We start from the raw sequence: 22869 nt of genomic DNA, 5'->3' as shown, positions 1-22869 counted from the left end.
TAATAGGGTGTTGAGCCAGAACAGCTTCAATTTACCTTAGCATAAATTCTACAAGTGTCCTGAACTCTTTTGGAGGGATGCGACATCATTCTTCCACGAGAAATTACATTATTTGGTGTTTTGTTGATAGTGGTGGAAAACGCTCAAGAATATCCCATAAGTATTCAATTGGGTCAAGATCTGGTCACTGAGACGACCATGGCATATGGTTTACATCGTTTTCATGCTCATCAAACCATTCAGTGACCACTCGTGCCCTGTGGATGGGGGCATTGTCATCCTATGGGGGGCATAGCCATGGTAGCAAAAATAATGGCCTGCCCAGCATTTGTATACATGACCCTAAGAATGATGGAATGTTAATTGCTTAATTAACGAACCACACCTGTGTGGAAGCACCTGCTATCAATATAATTCGTATCCATCATTTACTCAAGTGTTTCCATTATTTTGGCAGTTACCTGTACTGATCAAAGTCATGCCACTTTCAATGTGTATGATGTAAGCTCAGCTGTATGTTTCACTAACAACAATAATGCATAACACTGAATCATATTACACAGATTCATAGGCAATTGTACATGAGAATAATGAAATTGTATATGGTGCCAAAGAAGTGGGATGCTTGACTTTATTTCACCAGAGTAAGAGGATGTTTGTTAAGTGCATTTCTGTGAATTGCCCTTTAGGCAATAGAAAAGTAATCTATTGAGAAATAAACAACATCTGTATTGTACAAAATAATAAGACTGATATGACTGTAAACAGACAAATCATATACACTGATATGAGACATTAGAAACACACACACACATATAACACAAGTCATTTCAACTCCAGAGTAGGCTCAGTTATTGTGGTTGGGATCTGGGGATACATGATCACAAACACTACCATGGAAATTAATCAAATGATTAATCCCACTGGCCAACAGCAGTTTGAACGTAATTTCCATGTCATTTCAACCCCAAAAATGTATGTGTTGATGTTGAATCAATGTGGAAAACTGATTGGATTTGCAAAAAGTAATCAATGTAAGGGCATTTCGTATTTTTTTCACCCAACTCTTAACCTAAATCCAATGACACAGTGACATTTGTTGCTGACTTCACGTTGAATTCACATTAGTTGACAACTCAACCACATTTAAATCATAACTAGACGTTGAACTGACGTCTGTGCCCAGTGTACTCATAAAATATTTAAAAAACAGTTACATAATGTGACCATCAGGTAGCAATATCCACAACCTCCTGTAAAGGTTTGTTTGTGAACCAATTTATTTTCATCCGATCTAAAATACCATCAGTGTTGCATCCAAAACCTCCAACATCGAAATAAAACTGGACAAACTTATACACAGAACATCACACACACACTCTCAGAGCATGTAGCTTTCTATATGTCCTTAGAATCTAGATGTTCGAGTGCAGGAGGGATAAAGTGAAGAAAGTTCTCCACATCCTCCTTCTCCTCCTTCCTTGTCCTCTTCCTCATCTTCCTCCCCCCTCCCCACCTCATTCATTCACCAGGCCTCTTCATTTGTTCACTTGCTCCAGAACTTCAATCAGTGGTTCCCATTATTTGCTGACGTTTGCCTCTACCACTTCTTCATTTATGACCTTCATCCCTATCCTCCTGACTGATGGTTTCCTGGCCTCCTGCCCTCCTTCCCTTGGCTCGTCCCCTTAGCTCGTTGACTCGTTGCTCTTGCTCTCTCCCAGTAGCCAGTAGGTGGTCATTTTCCCCTTCCCCTTCATCTCCACGTCTCCTCTCAGCTCCAGCTGGAAGCAGTTGAACTCCTGCAGGACGTCACGCGTGGCCGCAGACACATGGATCTTCAGCGCTGTGAGGGAGAGAACGTGAGGGGAGCAATCATTCATCAATCAATTAACTATCACAGAGATATAAAAACCAGCGGGACTGTGGAACTTGAATCCCTGATTTAAAACCCACATGTTGTATGACTACTTGGCGGCTTACCTTCTCCATTGGACTCCAGTCGTGAAGAGGTGTTAACTGTGTCTCCAAACAGACAGTACCGTGGCATCTTCAGCCCCACCACTCCTGCACACACCGGGCCTGAATATAGAGTGGAGTGAATTGGTCAATCACACAACTGAAATTGGTATATCATCACTGTGTCTGTTAGTATGTGACCATCGCGTGCCGCTCACCGCTGTGGATGCCGATACGCAGTTTGAGCTGCTGGTCAGGCCGGTGGCGTATTTTAAAGGTGCGTACAGCATTGAGCAGAGCCAGGGCCATGCGGGCGATCTCTCGGCCGTGTAGCTTCCCGTTCCTCACTGGCAGGCCGGACACCACCATGTAGGCATCGCCGATGGTCTCCACCTGGGGGCGCCACAGAGACAGCAGGGGCAGGGAGGTCAGTGTGTGTCCTAATGGAGCATCTCAATAGAGGCTTCCTCTCCTCTTATCCTTTCCTTCATCTGCACATTGATGAGAAATATAATGTTACCTTGTAAACATCAAAGTTGTCAATGATGGCATCGAAACAGGTGTAGAGGTCATTGAGCAGGGTCACAACCTAAAGGGGCAAAACAACTTTAGAGCAGAATGGGAATTGTTGGGTATGACTATGGCCTCCCTTGTAAGGTCTACCTTTGTAACTTGTCACACTGTGGGAGTAGTGTCACAATGTGCTCGTGCTCTCACCTGCATTGGTGTGCTCTCAGCTGATATGGCTGTGAAGCCCACAATGTCACTGAAGTAGATGGTGACTGAATCAAAGGCCTCGGCCTGCACCGTCTCCCCTCTCTTTAGCTGCTCCGCCACTGAACTGCAGGTACAGACGGTAACATTACGCACTGTGTGTGTTTGTGTGTGTGTATAGCATTGACTTACTGTGTGTGTGTGTGTTTGTGTATAGCATTGACTCACTGTGGTAGTATCTGGTAGAGCAGAGCCTCAGCCTTGCGTTTCTCCTCGTGGTAGGCCTGGGTTCTCTCCTCCACCAGCTCCTCCAGGTTGTTAGCATACTGCTCCATACGGGACAGCAGGTTATCCAGGATGTTAGTGCTGCACTCCCTACACACACACACATACACGCACACGCACACACACGCACACACACAGATATAGTCATACTCTTTTTTTGGAGTAGCTCAGTTGGTAGAGCATGGCGCTTGCAACGCCAGAGTTGTGGGTTCGATTCCCACGGGGGGCCAGTATGAAAAATGTATGCACTCACTAACTGTAAGCCGCTCTGGATAAGAGCGTCTGCTAAATGACTAAAAGGTAAATGTAAAATGAGACCCACAGACATTAATGACATCAACGAACACTCACTCACTCTCCCCACTTCCACCCCCCTACACCCACCTGTTCTGTTTGCGCAGCAGCAGTTTAATGTGGTTGAACTCGGGCCTCTCGGTGGGCTCCTCTGCCCAGCAGCGCTGCATGAGTTGGCCCAGCTCCTGGCTGTGGATCTGAGGGTTGACTGCAGGCCGCAGGCATGGCCACTCACCCAGAGCCACCCGGTCCATGATTTCTAGAGGAAGAAGGGGAGTGTACAAAACATTATGCTCTTTCCATGACATAGACTGACCAGGTGAATCCCGTATTGATGTCACTTGTTAAATCCACTTCAAAATCAGTGTAGATGAAGGGGAGGAGACAGGTTAAAGAAGGATTTTTAAGCCTTGAGACAATTGAGACATGGATTGTGTATGCGTGCCATTCAGAGGGTGAATGGGCAAGACAAAATATTTAAGTGCCTTTGAACAGGGTATGGTAGTAGGTGCAAGGAGCACCGGTTTGTGTCAAGAACTGCAGCGCTGCTGTGTTTTTCACGCTCAACAGTTTCCCGTGTGTATCAAGAATGGTCCACCACTCAAAGGACATCCAGCTAACTTGAAACAACTGTGGGAAGCATTGGAGTCAAGATGGGCTAGCATCCCTGTGGAACGCTTTCGACGCCTTGTAGAGTCCATGCCCCGACGAATTGAGGCTCAATATTAGGAAGGAGTTCTTAATATTTTCAGTGTATAAAGCATTCCTATAGATGGTGAAATGTCATATTTTCTATCTAGTGTCATTCCTTCCGCTTTCATCTTCTCAGAGATTCCAGTCCAATTTCCTTTCCATTGTGTTCATATCTATGCTTTCACAATCTTTCCATTATCTCTCCCTCCCAATTTATTCTATCCTCTCGTTCACACTTTTATAATTTCTCACCCTCTTCCCCTATTTCTGCCCTCACTCAGAAAAAAATTAAGCATGCAAGCACATGCACGCACACACACACACACGCACGCACACACACACACACCCCTCGGGCACATCGTGGGGACGAGGCTGTGCTGTCCACGTCGCTCCAAAACGTCTGAAACAACAAAGTCACAGGCATGACATCTTAGTCATATAGCACACACTTTTGATGGAACAAAAATGAATTGACTAACGGAGCAGAGATGGAGCTTTTCCACACCTCCTCTGCAGTCTCATCCTCCTCATCCTCATCGGGGCAGTACTCTTCATCAGAGGAGTCCTCCTCCTCCTCCAGAGGGATGTCAACAAACTGGGGGGGCTGGGGAGAAAGTAGGGCGTGAGATGAAAGTGGGAAAGAGCGAAACAGAGATAGACAAAGCAACAGAGACTACACACAATAGTGAGGAGTAATAAAGGACTTTGCTCACAGAAAATATTTGACATGACACTAGCGCTATGTGTGACAGGGACATACCTTCACTTCAAGGGCCCTTTTGATAGGAGAAATATTCCAGGTGGGGATGCCCTGCAAGAGAAGAGGAAGCCACTTTAGACTATTGAGATGCACCCAGGAAAAAATATTAAAAGGTTGCTGCAAGTTGTGTTACTGGACACTCACCACCCCCTTTTCTACCACCTCCTTCAGTCTGGAGCGGGTCATCTTGGGCTCCTGAGGGAAGCAAATAGAAGATAAAAACAACATTGAATTCAGGAAGAGGAGAGAGAAATTATTTAAAACATGCAACTCCCAAGTGATATTAGCAACCAATTTCTGAGTTGTACTGTCAGTATTACTTGCTGTAAGTTGACACTCACAAATAGGGGTAGGTCCTGCGTCTCCTGGATGGCTGCTTTCATCATGGCCACTACATGCTCGTTGGTTATCACCTCCTGAGGGCAACATTCACAAGTGTCAGTCAAACATTTTCAACACTAACATTAGTACTTGGCAGTTAGCATTAACCCCTCTTTTGCCTGGATTGAGACTCAAGCTAACTCACGTGGAGGATGGTCCGGACATTGACCGAGGTCAAGTTGTGTTGGTGTGACTTCCTCTCCAGATCCATATCCAGCTGCTCAAACTCATCCTCCTCGCTGTCACTGGATGAATCTTCCGACGACCTTTTTCCAGCCACAGAGTGTCCCTCATCCTGCCCATTGTCTAAAGCGCTCTTCATTTTTGAGCTGCTCTTCCTCGTCATCAGCCTCTGGCCCCCACAATACTCTCCATCTTCAGACAGAAGTAAGTAATGAATTTGTGCACATCAAAACAGAAACATGAAATCCAATTCTCATACACTACAAATCTGATTCAGTGTTTCCAAAATGGTGGGTATGTCCACTTCCTATAGAGCAGGGATGAGCAACTTTGATGGGGGTGGGGGCCACAAAAAAATCTGAACTCCTCATGAGGGGCTGCAGTGGCTCGCGGGTCTGCGTACCAACATCCATACCCACACATGCAGTCAGAGCAGGCCCTAGCCTTTTGGGGACACTAAGTGACATTTTGTTGGGAGCAAAACATTTTAGCGGCCCCCCACTTGACAGCGGAGAGAGCTAATTTCCTGCAATTCCACACATTTTGCCAAGGGGTGTGAAAGCATTTTGCCAAGGGGTTTGAAAGCAAGTTTGCTGCAATTCTACATATTTTGTCATGGGGCGGAGAGAAGATTGAGCAATTTAATAACTCATTTCATGCAATTTTTTAAAAAATGCCATGGGGCAGAGAACAATTTGCAGTTTTATAGCTAATTTCCTGCAATTTCCCCAGGTTGTTAATTTGACCATTACATTTTTGTCATTTAGCAGACGCTCTTATCCAGAGTGCATATATATATATTTTTTTTTTCATACTGCCCCTCCCCCGTAGTGCCATGCTCTACCAACTGAGCTACAGGAGGCCCATGATTACTACAAGTTTAGATAGCTGGCTAGAATAACTTACCAGTCAAAAAATGTTTTGCTGACATGGGCTAATTGAGGGACTGTCAGTGACTGACATAACAAGAGAAATACTGCTGATGCACAACCAAATTTCGAAAGGGCAACATGTGTATTCTACTATTCAAAATAAAATGTTTGGGGGGGGGGTTGTTTTTGGAAATTGGTCTTGTCTATTTGGCGTGTCACAAGAAGCAGAGTTGAGAAGCTCACCTAAGGTGATTACCAGGCCCAGTCCTGTGTCCTCTTCCTCTGCCTCGAAGGGGCTGGGAGATCGCTGACAATCCTCCCCATTCATAAGCTGACCTGCAGCAGACACAAAACAAACAAAGATTTAACAATGAGAAATTCCCCACCAACCAGCCAAGTACAGGTATTCAGACTGATGAATACTCCATGAGATAGGAGTTGATCACATTCCCACCACCGAAGCATGTAAAACCAATGAAATTCCCCTGCACACAAACTCCCACATCCCTTCATATCTCCGCAACACACACTATGTGTTACTTGTCATTCCTTCCTCTAGTTCTCCATTCCCCCTTCCCTTTCTCATCCCTCCATACCTGAAGCAACAGGCTTCTGCTTGAACCTGGGAGAGTTCCTCCTTGGTGACAGCCCATCTGGGACCGTCATCCCAGAGCCCTTTCCCTTAGCTGGGGTGGGTATGGAGATATGTCTGTTAACAGAGAGAGTGCAGAGTGGACCACCATTGGAGATCTGGGGGGCACAAGTTGTCTCATCCCTCTTTAAGGCTTTAGAACGCATGGGCCGTGGTTCTGGGGTGCTCGATTTGCGTTTCTGGCCTTTCATGCTTCGAGGCCTGAAAGAACACCACAACAGCTTAACGTTACAGTTACATGAGGGGGTCTAACGTTAGCAGACTGTAAAATGTACTTTGTTATAGAATAAGACAATAGGATGAAACATTTGCAGTAGTTACTAGCGAGACAAAATTAATATAGCCGAGTAAGACAGCTAGCTGTGTCTCATTTGTGTGCAAATCCAAGCTACTATCTAGTTAGCTGTTATTAGCTAGCCAAGTTAGCAGGCTAGTTGTGCCACTTTCTCGGTTGCGCTGAGGTTAGAGTATAAAAAGCACAACCAAGTCAACACAGATATATAAAACATTTCTTAGTAGCTAAAATAATCTTATGATACAAGTCACGCTAATGACCCTGATGTAGATGTTTGGTAACGTTAGTTAGCTTGTGTTGTTGTTATTAGCTTGCTATCTAACGACTTATATTTGTGAACAAGTAACCTTGTGTGTCTCGAAACTGGACGCCCGACTTTTCTAGGATGTCAGTACATTGACCTTTCCAATGTAGTAACTTTATTGGTATCACTTACCCGCAAATCGGCATTTCGTGCCATGAGAAGCTAGCGAGCTAAGCAAATCTTTACAGCGCCCTTTCCCGCGTGTCACACATGAATCCATCCCCAGTTAATTTTCCAATAGCGTTACAGATCCTACCTCAAGTACCGTAGGCCTGCTATCGGCAGTGAAATGGTTGTGGTATGCCATTCAGTTCACGTTGGTTCAGCATCCTACAGTAAATGTTTGTGTTATTAACCACACACATCTTTCAAGTTGTTTTCTTACAGTTGTGGTTTTTATGGATGGAGGAAACATTAACAATTGCGCACATGCACACACACGCACTTAGATTATTTATTAGATTATTTGTCGTGGTTGTTTGTTAAAAAAAAGAAGAAGAAAAAAAATACCCCAAAACATTACTCTATTTATGTTATTTATTTGGAGGGATCTGGATAATCTTGCACCTTGATATCTGAAACCAACCATATGACAGTAAAGCTGCGAGCTACTAGGAATGGATGCTCCAAAAATCTATCTATGCGCACCTCGATTATGATGCATCGTTCCAGAATCCTTGGAGAAGCACCAACAAAGTATATGAATATAGAATAAACATAGCTACGGATGAAACTTAAAATAACTGCTTTTATCAGCAAACTTCCATTGAAAGCTTTTTTAAAAATTAAATTTTCTACATATGAATGCCTGAAATGGAAACTGTGAGTATTAGTATTGTATTCTTTACAATAAACACGTTTAAGCTACTTTTATCCTAAAATGTTAGTCAAAGTGGACTGGTTTTGCCTGTTAAAGCCATTCTAAAAAAGTGCTTTATAATGTTCAGTACTGGTCAAAGTTCACCCTCAGCCTTCCAAATCAAGATATTAATGTATTTAGTGTCAATTCAACTTGTTTGTAAACTCAGAATATGCTCTCTCCAATTTACAGATATCCATAGCATACAAGTCAGGGAACCCCAGGCTCCAAAGTGACAGAGGCCTAGAGGTCAAGTTTCTGGTCTCCAGGGGTAACAGCGAAGCCACACCTCCATCTTTTGGCTCAAAGGGAAAAGCCACTCACAGCGCTACTGCTGACCTGTACCACCCCCGAAAGCCCCAAAAGGCTAAAGTCCTATATGAGTCCATCCTGCTTGTTGACCCCAGTAACCCCAATGAAATCAGGATGATCCTGAGGAAGATTGGCTGCCCCTTGACAGAGAAGCAGCTGAACAACATAAAAAATAAAGAAATTAAAAGATTGGAAGATATCAAAAAGAAAGAAATGAAAAGAAAGGAGATGGAAAAGAAATGGAGCCAGCTGCAGAGGCCTAAATGGATCCTCAAGCTCATCAAGTTGCGACAGGGGACAAAACCCGCCCATGGCAGCAGTGGACTGAAGACAACAGCCAGCCAGAGTGTCCGTACATCAGATAAGGCGGCTAGCAACAAGGGGCAAAAGAGAACAGCCAGCCAGATGGAAGGAGAAAGAACATGTACCTTAGAGGCATCTGGAAGGGGACCGAAAAGAGCAGACAGCCAGCTGGAACGAGTAGAACTCAACTCATCCAAAAGCTTCTTCAATATCCCTCCCAGCCAGAAGAAGTTGAGAGTCATTGATATTTACTCATATGTATTTGCACCCAGCCACATAGCCGATCACACATATGCACGCAAGAATAGTTCTTAACTTGAAGATTGCAACAAATAAAGTTGGTAACAAAAACTTGACATAACAGTCATCAGTTTTGATTCACTATTCTTAGCAACAACAGCCAGAGAGAGCTGCCCATTGGACATGTAATGTAGTAATGTAACCATCCTAGAGCTATACTGCTGATAAAATCTTCAATGCTTGATATAATAATAATATGCCATTTAGCAGACTTACAGTCATGTGTGCATACTTTTTTTCTACGTATGGGTGGTGTCGGGGATTGAACCCACTACCCTGGCGTTACAAGCGCCATGCTCTACCAATTGAGCTACAGAGGACCACCTAGTTAGGTTTTGTTTGTGCTCTATAAACCATTAATCAACACGATTAATGGTTGAACGTTTTCGTAATCTTTTAGCACTTATAAAATAATGGTTTATGACAGTGTCATTGATGATTTGAATGCACAGGGGTGCTTATAAAGTTAACTTCAGTATGGCAAGGGCATATGTTAGACAACCCCGTGGGAGGGGTCAGTTCAGATGTTGACTGACTGAAAAAGACACCGTTTATTGACGTCAGGAAGTAGGTGATAGTTCATGGGAACCATTGAGGCATGTGATATACCTGTAATTTAAATATATGGGCACTGCTTTATCTGTCACTTCAGAAGCATATCTCCGAGAAATTGGACACTCCTTCATTCCTTGTCTAGTCTGCAGTCGAATATGGTCCTCAAGTCTTACACTAAATCAACAGAAAAAGATTAGCAAGTGTAAAACAGTGGCATTCTCTTCTCCAAACGATAAGCTACAGCAGGCCAACAGTGAGGTCTACTGGCTTCGTTAACGCCGTCTGAATGTGCGTAAAAGTGGATGTGCATAAAAGTTGATGTGCGTAAAAGTAATCGGATCCCATTCAGAAAAATCGGAAATGTCAACGCAACTGCGACTCCAACCGACCCAGACGGCTGCAAAGACAAAACATATATATTTAAAGGACATGGTGATGACACCTGACCGCATCCCAAAGTTTACCATTCCGCCCCTGGGACAGGCGCGCCACGCACGATGTCTGCAAACTCCTAGGGACCGGAAAGGATGCGCGCTGGTCTACCCACGTCGCTATACAATTCCACTGTTGCCGCGCTCCACATCTGTCTTCTGTCGAGCACTGAATCACGACGGTCCTATCCCGGAGCATCAATACATGGTAAGAGAAGATTTGGTGGATCCAACGACACGGGCGGCAATGTCTCTTCCGCATTTACCCAAAATCACAACGCCATATGGCTTCCTCACTCTGGGCGAAAGCCCCTGCGTCCGAAGAAGGGAGTCATTATTTTTCAAAGATGACTTGACACAGCCTTGCATGATCAACGGGACACAATGGGCCAGCACACCCTCGTCGACTAAAACTCAGACCCAAAGCCCTCTATCAGATTTTTTTAACATCCCTGGCGCAAGGAGGATAGCGCACTCCTTTTCGTACAACGCGGCGTCAACTCACCGTTTCGCCTCAAGTCAGTCGGAGAACGATCCACATTCTGCGCATCTCTGTCTGGACACTGATCATCCCGGATCTCTGCCACTGGGTTCCCGGTGGAATAGACAAATAAAGCGACTATTCAAGAAGCGCCTGGCTTCAGTTCGGACAATGTACCGCAGTCAGCGGTCGGCGAAAAGAGACGCTCCATTTGTGCAGAGCGACAACATTGTGGGGACAGGGATCCAGGCGTCAGACTGTTGATGTGCCACATAAGCGAAATTGCCACCGGGGATGCCCCCAATATCAGAACAGGTCGATTCGTCGTCCTCGTGTGGGCATATACCGGTCATTAAAATTATTCATGCCAATAGACCACTGATTGGCCAACTCATCCTCCTCAGGGGGAAATAGCAAGTATTTAGGAAACAGTCTGTTTGAGATATAAGTTTGAGGTGGGTTTTTGAAGTGTTTTTTTTCTTCTCAGATGTATGCTTTGGCCACAAATACAAGTATAGGAGTCAACAACATTATTTGGGTATGAGTATTATTTGGGTATGAGGCTTCCACTTATACTGTGTTTTCAAAACACCCCTCCATATACCCCTCAAGAGAGGCATAGTAAGTCATGTCAAACTTTGTAGAATTGCAGGAAATTCGTTTTTAAAAGTCGCCCATGATGTGCCATATGAGATATTACAGTCAAAATAAATAATAATGCTGTTCTTTCAATCCACAACATTGTCCAGGGTTCCCAGATACATTTCACAAACATTTGAACACACTGTTCAGTATACTGTCCTACTATATGGCCTCTTTTCCTTCTGTGCAAACTTACCCATGCTCTTGACTTGAAGAAATGAATGCATTAACAATATATATATTTTTACATGGTCTATTTGAGTTTTTACCCCAATAAATATGACAGTTGAAATGAGTCAAACAACAAGCAAGCTCAATGAAATCGAGTAAAATAATGTTTAGTACTGTATTTCAAAGCTACAATAGAAACAGTTATATACATTTTCTACTTCACTCAAGCACTTGATGTTACAGAGATCAAACACATACTTCACAGGCTTCAAGTCTCATTAGATAACGACTACATTACCTTATGATGGATGACAGGTTACAGTTTAAGGCTTATCCTAATATCCACCTTTGGGCTATGATCTAAAGGAAAGGGTTACATTTGATCCTTGGGGAGAGAGATTAGTCAGTCCGAGATGATTGACTGAGAAAGAGAATAGAGGGAGAGAGACAGGGAGAAAGAACGCTAAACTACAGTATTGCTCATTTTGTCTAGGCTGCCCTGGATTAGAGGAGGGTTTAATTAAGTAATCTAAAGATAATTGATAGTGAAAGTGGGGATCAGATATAGTTTAAATGACATTCGGTAAGTGATGTAAGAGTTTGGTGGAGAAAACATACCTGTTAAAGACTTGTAAAGGTGGCTGATTTTTTTACCCTCCTCTCACACACGCTCTGAATAGTGAATACACTTACATACACGCTACCACTGATAGGGACACACAGAACTAAAACAGCCACTAATACACATATACCATATTTACTGATTCAAACCGAAAAACACGAGGAGAAAATACATGTCAACAGGCTGATATATGAGGTCTTACAGACATTATTGATCTGTTCAACAGATGAACACTGCTGGCTTGATACGCAAAAAAAAACAATACCATTCTCCATTAATCTCAAACTCAAAGCTTACTGTGAACACTAAACCAAAATATGGCACTTTATACACATCTACCCCATAATTCATTTAGTCCTTTCGACACGGTTTGTTATTGCAAAGTTATAGAGGTTCTCAGTGTGTACCATTTCTAAGAGTTTCCTGATGACCTCTTCATTTTATTCCAGGGGTGTTTTCAGAGTAGCAGTTCAGACAAATCCATTGAGGAAATCAGGAGCCTGTGTGTCCAGCTGTCCATCCACAATTTTCATAAAGCTTGCCTCTGTCAAGAGCCTGTCTTTCCAGCAGAAAACAGTTACCAGTCTTCAATTACTGTTCAATACAGGTAACTGACAAAATAAAGGAAACACCAACATAAAGTCTCTTAATAGGGTGTTGAGCCAGAACAGCTTCAATTTACCTTAGCATAAATTCTACAAGTGTCCTGAACTCTTTTGGAGGGATGCGACATCATTCTTCCACGAGAAATTACATTATTTGGTGTTTTGTTGATAGTGGTGGAAAACGCTCAAGAATATCCCATAAGTATTCAATTGGGTCAAGATCTGGTCACTGAGACGACCATGGCATATGGTTTACATCGTTTTCATGCTCATCAAACCATTCAGTGACCACTCGTGCCCTGTGGATGGGGGCATTGTCATCCTATGGGGGGCATAGCCATGGTAGCAAAATAATGGCCTGCCCAGCATTTGTATACATGACCCTAAGCATGATGGAATGTTAATTGCTTAATTAACGAACCACACCTGTGTGGAAGCACCTGCTATCAATATAATTCGTATCCATCATTTACTCAAGTGTTTCCATTATTTTGGCAGTTACCTGTCCTGATCAAAGTCATGCCACTTTCAATGTGTATGATGTAAGCTCAGCTGTATGTTTCACTAACAACAATAATGCATAACACTGAATCATATTACACAGATTCATAGGCAATTGTACATGAGAATAATGAAATTGTATATGGTGCCAAAGAAGTGGGATGCTTGACTTTATTTCACCAGAGTAAGAGGATGTTTGTTAAGTGCATTTCTGTGAATTGCCCTTTAGGCAATAGAAAAGTAATCTATTGAGAAATAAACAACATCTGTATTGTACAAAATAATAAGACTGATATGACTGTAAACAGACAAATCATATACACTGATATGAGACATTAGAAACACACACACACATATAACACAAGTCATTTCAACTCCAGAGTAGGCTCAGTTATTGTGGTTGGGATCTGGGGATACATGATCACAAACACTACCATGGAAATTAATCAAATGATTAATCCCACTGGCCAACAGCAGTTTGAACGTAATTTCCATGTCATTTCAACCCCAAAAATGTATGTGTTGATGTTGAATCAACGTGGAAAACTGATTGGATTTGCAAAAAGTAATCAATGTAAGGGCATTTCGTATTTTTTTCACCCAACTCTTAACCTAAATCCAATGACACAGTGACATTTGTTGCTGACTTCACGTTGAATTCACATTAGTTGACAACTCAACCACATTTAAATCATAACTAGACGTTGAACTGACGTCTGTGCCCAGTGTACTCATAAAATATTCAAAAAACAGTTACATAATGTGACCATCAGGTAGCAATATCCACAACCTCCTGTAAAGGTTTGTTTGTGAACCAATTTATTTTCATCCGATCTAAAATACCATCAGTGTTGCATCCAAAACCTCCAACATCGAAATAAAACTGGACAAACTTATACACAGAACATCACACACACACTCTCAGAGCATGTAGCTTTCTATATGTCCTTAGAATCTAGATGTTCGAGTGCAGGAGGGATAAAGTGAAGAAAGTTCTCCACATCCTCCTTCTCCTCCTTCCTTGTCCTCTTCCTCATCTTCCTCCCCCCTCCCCACCTCATTCATTCACCAGGCCTCTTCATTTGTTCACTTGCTCCAGAACTTCAATCAGTGGTTCCCATTATTTGCTGACGTTTGCCTCTACCACTTCTTCATTCATGACCTTCATCCCTATCCTCCTGACTGATGGTTTCCTGGCCTCCTGCCCTCCTTCCCTTGGCTCGTCCCCTTAGCTCGTTGACTCGTTGCTCTTGCTCTCTCCCAGTAGCCAGTAGGTGGTCATTTTCCCCTTCCCCTTCATCTCCACGTCTCCTCTCAGCTCCAGCTGGAAGCAGTTGAACTCCTGCAGGACGTCACGCGTGGCCGCAGACACATGGATCTTCAGCGCTGTGAGGGAGAGAAGGTGAGGGGAGCAATCATTCATCAATCAATTAACTATCACAGAGATATAAAAACCAGCGGGACTGTGGAACTTGAATCCCTGATTTAAAACCCACATGTTGTATGACTACTCGGCGGCTTACCTTCTCCATTGGACTCCAGTCGTGAAGAGGTGTTGACTGTGTCTCCAAACAGACAGTACCGTGGCATCTTCAGCCCCACCACTCCTGCACACACCGGGCCTGAATATAGAGTGGAGTGAATTGGTCAATCACACAACTGAAATTGGTATATCATCACTGTGTCTGTTAGTATGTGACCATCGCGTGCCGCTCACCGCTGTGGATGCCGATACGCAGTTTGAGCTGCTGGTCAGGCCGGTGGCGTATTTTAAAGGTGCGTACAGCATTGAGCAGAGCCAGGGCCATGCGGGCGATCTCTCGGCCGTGTAGCTTCCCGTTCCTCACTGGCAGGCCGGACACCACCATGTAGGCATCGCCGATGGTCTCCACCTGGGGGCGCCACAGAGACAGCAGGGGCAGGGAGGTCAGTGTGTGTCCTAATGGAGCATCTCAATAGAGGCTTCCTCTCCTCTTATCCTTTCCTTCATCTGCACATTGATGAGAAATATAATGTTACCTTGTAAACATCAAAGTTGTCAATGATGGCATCGAAACAGGTGTAGAGGTCATTGAGCAGGGTCACAACCTAAAGGGGCAAAACAACTTTAGAGCAGAATGGGAATTGTTGGGTTTGACTATGGCCTCCCTTGTAAGGTCTACCTTTGTAACTTGTCACACTGTGGGAGTAGTGTCACAATGTGCTCGTGCTCTCACCTGCATTGGTGTGCTCTCAGCTGATATGGCTGTGAAGCCCACAATGTCACTGAAGTAGATGGTGACTGAATCAAAGGCCTCGGCCTGCACCGTCTCCCCTCTCTTTAGCTGCTCTGCCACTGAACTGCAGGTACAGACGGTAACATTACGCACTGTGTGTGTTTGTGTGTGTGTATAGCATTGACTTACTGTGTGTGTGTGTGTTTGTGTATAGCATTGACTCACTGTGGTAGTATCTGGTAGAGCAGAGCCTCAGCCTTGCGTTTCTCCTCGTGGTAGGCCTGGGTTCTCTCCTCCACCAGCTCCTCCAGGTTGTTAGCATACTGCTCCATACGGGACAGCAGGTTATCCAGGATGTTAGTGCTGCACTCCCTACACACACACACATACACGCACACGCACACACACGCACACACACAGATATAGTCATACTCTTTTTTTGGAGTAGCTCAGTTGGTAGAGCATGGCGCTTGCAACGCCAGAGTTGTGGGTTCGATTCCCACGGGGGGCCAGTATGAAAAATGTATGCACTCACTAACTGTAAGCCGCTCTGGATAAGAGCGTCTGCTAAATGACTAAAAGGTAAATGTAAAATGAGACCCACAGACATTAATGACATCAACGAACACTCACTCACTCTCCCCACTTCCACCCCCCTACACCCACCTGTTCTGTTTGCGCAGCAGCAGTTTAATGTGGTTGAACTCGGGCCTCTCGGTGGGCTCCTCTGCCCAGCAGCGCTGCATGAGTTGGCCCAGCTCCTGGCTGTGGATCTGAGGGTTGACTGCAGGCCGCAGGCACGGCCACTCACCCAGAGCCACCCGGTCCATGATTTCTAGAGGAAGAAGGGGAGTGTACAAAACATTATGCTCTTTCCATGACATAGACTGACCAGGTGAATCCCTTATTGATGTCACTTGTTAAATCCACTTCAAAATCAGTGTAGATGAAGGGGAGGAGACAGGTTAAAGAAGGATTTTTAAGCCTTGAGACAATTGAGACATGGATTGTGTATGCGTGCCATTCAGAGGGTGAATGGGCAAGACAAAATATTTAAGTGCCTTTGAACAGGGTATGGTAGTAGGTGCCAGGCGCACAGGTTTGTGTCAAGAACTGCAGCGCTGCTGTGTTTTTCACACTCAACAGTTTCCTGTGTGTATCAAGAATGGTCCACCACTCAAAGGACATCCAGCTAACTTGAAACAACTGTGGGAAGCATTGGAGTCAAGATGGGCTAGCATCCCTGTGGAACGCTTTCGACGCCTTGTAGAGTCCATGCCCCGACGAATTGAGGCTCAATATTAGGTAGGAGTTCTTAATATTTTCAGTGTATAAAGCATTCCTATAGATGGTGAAATGTCATATTTTCTATCTAGTGTCATTCCTTCCGCTTTCATCTTCTCAGAGATTCCAGTCCAATTTCCTTTCCATTGTGTTCATATCTATGCTTTCACAATCTTTCTTTATTCTATCCTCTCGTTCACACTTTTATCATTTCTCACCCTCTTCCCCTATTTCTGCCCTCACTCAGAAAAAAATTAAGCATGCAAGCACATGCACGCACACACACACACACACACACACACACACACACACACACACACACACACACACACACACACACACACACACACACACACACACACACACACACACACACACACACACACACATGTATAGACCCAAAAGCAGTCCATGCAGTCTAATTGAGTTAAGACCATAAAGTGGTTTCAGTGACATAAATGGCATGCTCTGGTTCTAATTCAGTTCATTTTATTTCTGTCACACAACAGCTGCTATCTGCCAATACAAAGTGTTACACTCTGATGAGCAAATACAAACACTTTCTTCTCTCTTGCAATCGACCACAATCACGTTCAATCTTCTAACATTTTGCACAATTTCATGCAATTATGGTTTAGGAAAAAAACGAATCCACTGATCAGTGGTGGTTGGCAGACATGGGTGACAGCAAGGTTCTCTCCTCAACACATTGTGAAAGAGGCTTAACTTGGGAGCACAACAGCAGTTGTTATTGCTGATCCGTAGAAATCCAATCTTCTCTTTCTTTTACAATTTTCTAGAGAAGGAAGTTAGGACAGATTGTAGTTCCCAAACTAACTACAATTCTAAAGAATCACACACCCCTGCTCAAATGAAAAGGAAATATCTTGGTTGCAGCTGTGTACTTACAATCTGATATTTTATTAAAAGTGTGTTGCTTTACTCCAAGCCAGAGACACAGAAAACAGTGGAAGGAATATTTGTGTGTGTTAAATAAAGCATCTGTGTGTTTGTCCCTACAAGTGTTTGCGCGCGTTTAACTATCCTTAATACAAAGCAGAGAGGGACATTAGCTCTCGTCCTCCATATCTTTACAGTAGGCTAAAGGGTAGTAAGTGTGGTGCAAAACAGAAAAGGAGGCAACAACTCTGTCACTTTTGGGAGCGTGTTTGACAAATTAATGAACTTTCCCTAGTTTAAGTTGCCAAATGGTTGCAATTGCAAAACTTTTACATGTCTCCATTTTAACATTGTGGCATATTGGTCAGTTGCTCTGAAATGACCATTGGGTTGTGTCAATATCTGGGGGTCTACACTTCATTTGTTGAATTTGATGTCATGTTTTTTTTGTGAGCAGAGTCAAGGAGGAACCTTGAAATATAAAGAATACAGATGTTCACATGGAGTAAAATGTAAATACATACTGTAGCTTTGTTGAGTCACTGGAGCTGTTATGTGTTTTTTGATAGGTTTGTGTTTTCTACAGAGCTTTTCCTGAGTCATCAGACTTGCGGGTGCAATGTGAAGAATAACAGCTTTTGTTTTGAGTTGCTCTAATTGCCTTTGCTCCTCGGCAATAATTCAGTCAGCAAAGACCACAGAGCCTTGACGGGAAGGAAGCTTGTTAGGTTTGTTTGTTTTGCTTTTGATGGAAGAATCATACAAACACTGTTTATCTTGGACACAATCTGGGGTATAATTTGCTCAGCAACAATGGTATTATCGCGTTCTTTTATAATACATCTGTGTTTATGTGCAAATAAGCGTGCATATGACCAAAAGTGTATGAGAGCACAAATGTGACTCGTTTCAGGAAACTAGCTAACGTTACGTGTATGATCTGTGTAGTAATATTATTAGTATCTTAGAAAATCAATTTGCATTGCTAGTTATAGCCTAACGTTAGCTAGCTAGCTAACATTGAACCTAGTTGGTTAGTTGGTGTACACCTTCAGAATTACTTTCCCATTGTTCCTCAACTGCAGTGTGTTATATAATTTTTTCTAGCTCTGAGTCTCTACTTTTATCCAATGTAAAAAACAAAATGTCAAATTTTGTTACACAGGATCGAATCGTGCCGGACGGTCACAAATGTCTGTTATGTAGAAAGAGAGAGTGTGTGTGTGTATGTGTGTGTTACCTTTGGGGCTGAGGGGCTCCCCCTCCAGATAGAACGCTCCGTGGCGTAGCGCCACCTCCTGGAGAATGATGCCAAAGCTATAGACATCCCCCTTCTGGGTGCCACATGGAGGGGGACTCTCCAACCTCAGAAGCTCTGGGGCCATCCACAGCTTCCCTACACACATAGATGGACAAATTGACTAAGAGTAGAATTAAGTTGCCTACAGACACTGTTTCGTATTTCACCCTCTTAGGGTTAAGGTAAGGATTTGAGCAGGTTAAGCTGATCCTAGATCTGTGTCTAAAGGGCAATTTCCTGCAGAGCCAGGTGACTCACGGGCATAGTAGGCATGGGCGTCGTCTTTGTTGCTCTCGGTGCGGAAGCTGGACAGGCCGTAGTCGGTGATCTTCAGCACAAAGCGGTTATCCACCACGCAGTTGGACGACTTCAGGTTGCCGTGGGAGACGATGACACTGTTGTGGAGGAAAGCCATGCCCTGGTAAAGAGAGGGGGAGGGAGGGATAGAGGGTAAAATATAGAAAGAAAAGAGAGAGGGATAGTCAAAAGGAGAGAGATAAATGAGTTATTCTTAATGAGCTTTAGTCTAAAAATGTTTGGCAAAGCATATGGACATTCACTTGTTGAATGATGCCAATGTGTTTTCTCATGTCGATTGAAGGTGACACATGGAAAGATAACCAGGAGAGTGTGTATAGCAGTGGTTACCTTGACAATGTCGTTGATTAAAGAGTATCTGAACATCCAATCCAGTGTGATGCTCTCGTTTTCCATGATGTCCTGAAGGATGAAACACACACACATGCACGCATATGCATACACACACACACACACACACACAGCGTTTAGACAAGGAAAATGTTGCCCATAGACTTCTAATGGGTCAGTGGTCTATCTTATAGTGGAGTTGTGGTGAGGGGTTGCTACCTGCAGGCTACCCCGAGGGCAGTACTCTGTGATGATGCAGATGTTGGGGGGGTCAATACAGGCTCCGATGAAGCGGGTCAGGTGCTCATTCTGAATATCACGCATCTGGAGAGGGAAGGAAAGGACACCATGTGACTTACACATTTAGGGACAGAGCTATTCTCTGATGTACATATGCATTCTGGAGTATATACACGTCACAGTACAACCTCATGGGGACTCACATGTTTCAGTTCAAACAGCACGTTTCTGGTGAGCTCAATGCGTTTCCTGTTGATGTACTTGATGGCCACAATGTTCGCCTGAAAGACAGAGAAAACATTATGCATTCAATCCAGTTGACATTAAAAGGTTACTTTTCTTTCACGCAGGCATGCATGCACACACACACACACACACACACACACACACACACACACACACACACACACACACACACACACACACACACACACACACACACACACACACACACACACACACACACACACACACACACACACACACACACACACACACACACACACACACACACACACAAACTTACCTTGTAGTAGCCTGTCTTGGCAAACACCTGAAAGTTTCCATCTCCTGTTAATAGGGAGCCGTAGTTGGAGCCCCTCTGTAAATAAAGCAAAAGGTGGGATGGGGTCAGTTTTGTGCATGACTGTGTGTATTATGAAATGTGTGTGTGTGTGTGTGTGTGTTGTTACAAGCGTGCGTGTGAGTGTGGACTCACCAGGGACAGAGTGAGCTTGCTGCCTGCGCTTCGCAGCACTTTCTCCATGTTGCTCATCTGAATATCCTCCCAGGAGACCCTCCACAGCTGAGCCACCAACTCATTCTCAAGCTTCAGCTTCCTGTGTGTGTGTGTGTGTGTGTGTGTGTGTGTGTGTGTGTGTGTGTGTGTGTGTGCGTGTGTGTGTGTGTGTGTGTGTGTGTGTGTGCGTGTGTGTGTGTGTGTGTGTGTGTGTGTGTGTGTGTGTGTGCGTGTGTGTGAAAGACAGAGAGCGATGACAGATTGCTCTTTTAGATATGTGAACAATGCTATAAATGTAATGACATAAAACACTTCCTGTAGATCCTAGGCCCTGTGCATACTTGCTGATTGAGCTTGAACTGGCCTGTCTACACTCACCTGTATATGAAGACAGTAATGGTGAGGATGATGATAATGATGAAGAACACCACAATTGTGACCATCTGGTGGATTGTGATGGTTCCTGCAAAAAGAGACGGGAAGCATTGTTATGGTCCCGTGTTTTCCTTCAATACAGCCACTGCATGACAGTGTACAGTCAGTCATCATAAGCTGTTTGACTGGTTATGGCGACTATAACTTCTGCTACGTCATGCAAACTAAGACATTTTATGGGGGGTAGTAGATACAAATGTGAGTGAGAGACAGACGGGGCCCACTGACGTGCGAGGCAGGCTGGGTTGTCATTCTTGAAGCCACAGACGGGCACATCTAAAGGAGCAGCGCCCCCTGGCCACTGGATGTCCATCCCAGGCAAGGCCTTCAGCTTCTTCTGAGAGCCGTTGTACACCAACACAATCTGGCAAGGAACACAGTATAACTTACTATTACATGTCTGATGTTATAGACAAATAACATGCCACACACTGATTGATTGAATTTCTCAGATCATTTAAAGTAGTAGGCTGTTCCAGAAACAGACAACATTACATACATGAAACATTTTAGAGGAGAAAAACAGAATAAAGCCAGAAGGCTTCTTTTCATTGTGGTCCTCTTAGACAGTGAGATAGCAGGTGGGCAAGATTGACACATTGTTCTCTCTCAATGCAAGTCATTAGCATAGGGTGATAATGGGAAAACGAGTTTCAATGGGTGAAAAGCATCCACTCTCTCTCCCTGTTCACACACGCACACACACACACGCACGAAAGCGCACATCCAAACATGTACATGTACACACTCTTGCTCTCGCTGGATGAGTCGGTCATTAACCTCAGAGTGGCTTGCCACCAATTACAGTTTTTCTCAATTGCTAAAACACTAAACCCTATTGTCTGAACCAAATGCTCAGTTGCCTGAACCCACTGATTGAATCAATCACTCTTTTGGCAAAACCATAAGCACTTTTCACCTGTTTAGACATAACTTGCCAACACATTTTCATTGTGATGCACCCGTGCTGCATAATGGTGAGCACAGGTGACAAAAGTCAAACACAATTAGAGCACAGGTGTCACCACTTGAACACAACAACTCAAAATTGATCACACTTGTGGCTAATGATGTGAGGGAACATATACAGTAAGCCAGTTCAGAGAGCACTGGTTTGTGAGGCCCTATAATGGATAGAAATCTGAGAGGAAGAGTTCGTGTGAGAGGAGGTCGAGGTGGTCAGCGAAGACAAAGAACAGTAATATCTGATGAAATCAGAGCTACTGTGATTGACCATGTTCTTGTCCATGGTATGAGCATGAGGGAGGCTGAACAAAGGGTACAACCAAACATCAGTAGATTCACTGTGTCCACCATAATCCGAAGATTTAGAGAAGAGAACAGGTAATTACCTTTTTTTGACATTATAGTACAGTATGTAAATGTTGACAGCAATTACTGTATGACATACTATATACTGTACCACAGTATACTGTAAGTAAATATATGTTTCAGTACATCACTGTACCAATGTACTGTAGTATTGTAATGGAGGGTTGGTCTAACTGTTTGTAGGCCTAGTATTCCATGTATATTTTTTGTAACTCCATGTTCTCTTTTTGTAGAATTGAAAGACTGCCACATGGGGGTGGGAGGACAGGTATGTTCTCCCCACACCAAGAGACCCTAATTGTTGATATGGTCCGTGAGAACAATGCCATTAAACTGAGCGAAATTCAGCAGAAGATCATTGAGGACCATTTAAATGTTGAGGGTATCAACAGTGTCAGCCTCTCTACTGTTGATCGTGTCCTCAAGCGCAACAGACTGCGCATGAAACAGCTATACAGAGTGCCCTTTGATCGCAACTCAGACAGAGTCAAAGAGCAAAGATTCCAGTATGTACAGGTTGGCATATATCCAGACACATTCAATGTTGATTACTCTAAATCAGGGGTGTCAAACATACGGCCCGCGGGCCGGATTAGGCCCG

At 43.8% G+C, this 22869-nt stretch overlaps 2 protein-coding genes across 5 annotated transcripts in view; both read right to left on the bottom strand.

Annotated features, from left to right (window-relative positions):
- Positions 1 to 1256: 1256 nt before the first annotated feature.
- LOC311140851 (atrial natriuretic peptide receptor 1-like) lies at positions 1257 to 7604 on the bottom strand. 4 transcript variants are annotated; one of them, XM_084176120.1, is made up of 16 exons: positions 7525 to 7598; positions 6738 to 6994; positions 6385 to 6477; positions 5232 to 5461; positions 5047 to 5121; positions 4850 to 4900; positions 4706 to 4756; positions 4451 to 4549; positions 4292 to 4345; positions 3343 to 3511; positions 2902 to 3048; positions 2677 to 2800; positions 2480 to 2548; positions 2178 to 2352; positions 1984 to 2082; positions 1257 to 1846 (listed from the first exon to the last, which is right to left on the bottom strand). In XM_084176120.1, the coding sequence occupies exons 9-16, from the start codon at positions 4302 to 4304 to the stop codon at positions 1689 to 1691; spliced, it is 954 nt and encodes a 317-aa protein (XP_084032246.1). In that variant the 5' UTR covers positions 4305 to 4345; positions 4451 to 4549; positions 4706 to 4756; positions 4850 to 4900; positions 5047 to 5121; positions 5232 to 5461; positions 6385 to 6477; positions 6738 to 6994; positions 7525 to 7598; the 3' UTR covers positions 1257 to 1688. The 4 variants fall into 4 exon arrangements, with proteins under 4 accessions (XP_084032246.1, XP_084032244.1, XP_084032247.1 ...); XM_084176118.1 differs by lacking the exon at positions 4292 to 4345 and having other exon boundaries at positions 4425 to 4549; positions 7525 to 7595; XM_084176119.1 differs by lacking the exons at positions 1257 to 1846; positions 1984 to 2082; positions 2178 to 2352; ... (2 more) ...; positions 2902 to 3048; positions 3343 to 3511 and having other exon boundaries at positions 4121 to 4345; positions 7525 to 7604.
- Positions 7605 to 13970: 6366 nt separating this feature from the next.
- LOC311140645 (atrial natriuretic peptide receptor 1-like) overlaps positions 13971 to 22869 on the bottom strand; it is a 45999-nt gene continuing 37100 nt past the window's right edge. Inside the window, exons 7-22 of the mRNA XM_084175790.1 lie at positions 21165 to 21300; positions 20880 to 20964; positions 20481 to 20601; positions 20289 to 20363; positions 19966 to 20043; positions 19742 to 19846; positions 19523 to 19594; positions 19133 to 19292; positions 18815 to 18970; positions 16057 to 16225; positions 15616 to 15762; positions 15391 to 15514; positions 15194 to 15262; positions 14892 to 15066; positions 14698 to 14796; positions 13971 to 14560 (exon numbers count right to left, since the gene is read on the bottom strand). Of these exons, the coding sequence (XP_084031916.1) occupies positions 14403 to 14560; positions 14698 to 14796; positions 14892 to 15066; positions 15194 to 15262; positions 15391 to 15514; positions 15616 to 15762; positions 16057 to 16225; positions 18815 to 18970; positions 19133 to 19292; positions 19523 to 19594; positions 19742 to 19846; positions 19966 to 20043; positions 20289 to 20363; positions 20481 to 20601; positions 20880 to 20964; positions 21165 to 21300 (1929 nt within the window). The 3' untranslated portion in view covers positions 13971 to 14402. The remainder of the gene's footprint in view (positions 14561 to 14697; positions 14797 to 14891; positions 15067 to 15193; positions 15263 to 15390; positions 15515 to 15615; positions 15763 to 16056; positions 16226 to 18814; positions 18971 to 19132; positions 19293 to 19522; positions 19595 to 19741; positions 19847 to 19965; positions 20044 to 20288; positions 20364 to 20480; positions 20602 to 20879; positions 20965 to 21164; positions 21301 to 22869) is intronic.

The sequence above is a fragment of the Coregonus lavaretus genome, assembly GCF_964263955.1.
Source record: "Coregonus lavaretus genome assembly, chromosome: 13".
In the NCBI taxonomy this organism is placed as follows: Eukaryota; Metazoa; Chordata; class Actinopteri; order Salmoniformes; family Salmonidae; genus Coregonus; species Coregonus lavaretus.
Note: the sequence above shows the minus strand (reverse complement) of the source record. Positions and strands in the feature narration are given on the sequence as shown.

What these genes read in the sequence shown, in the direction of transcription:
- LOC311140851 (XM_084176118.1), bottom strand. Translation starts at nt 4,500, where the DNA reads ATGAAGAGTACTGCCCCGATGAGGATGAGGAGGATGAGACTGCAGAGG. An exon ending in AAAAGCTCCATCTCTGCTCC is followed by an intron (nt 3,512 to 4,424) that starts GTTAGTCAATTC and finishes TTCTTCCTCTAG; the next exon opens with AAATCATGGACCGGGTGGCT. An exon ending in CTGCTGCGCAAACAGAACAG is followed by an intron (nt 3,049 to 3,342) that starts GTGGGTGTAGGG and finishes GTGTGTGTGTAG; the next exon opens with GGAGTGCAGCACTAACATCC.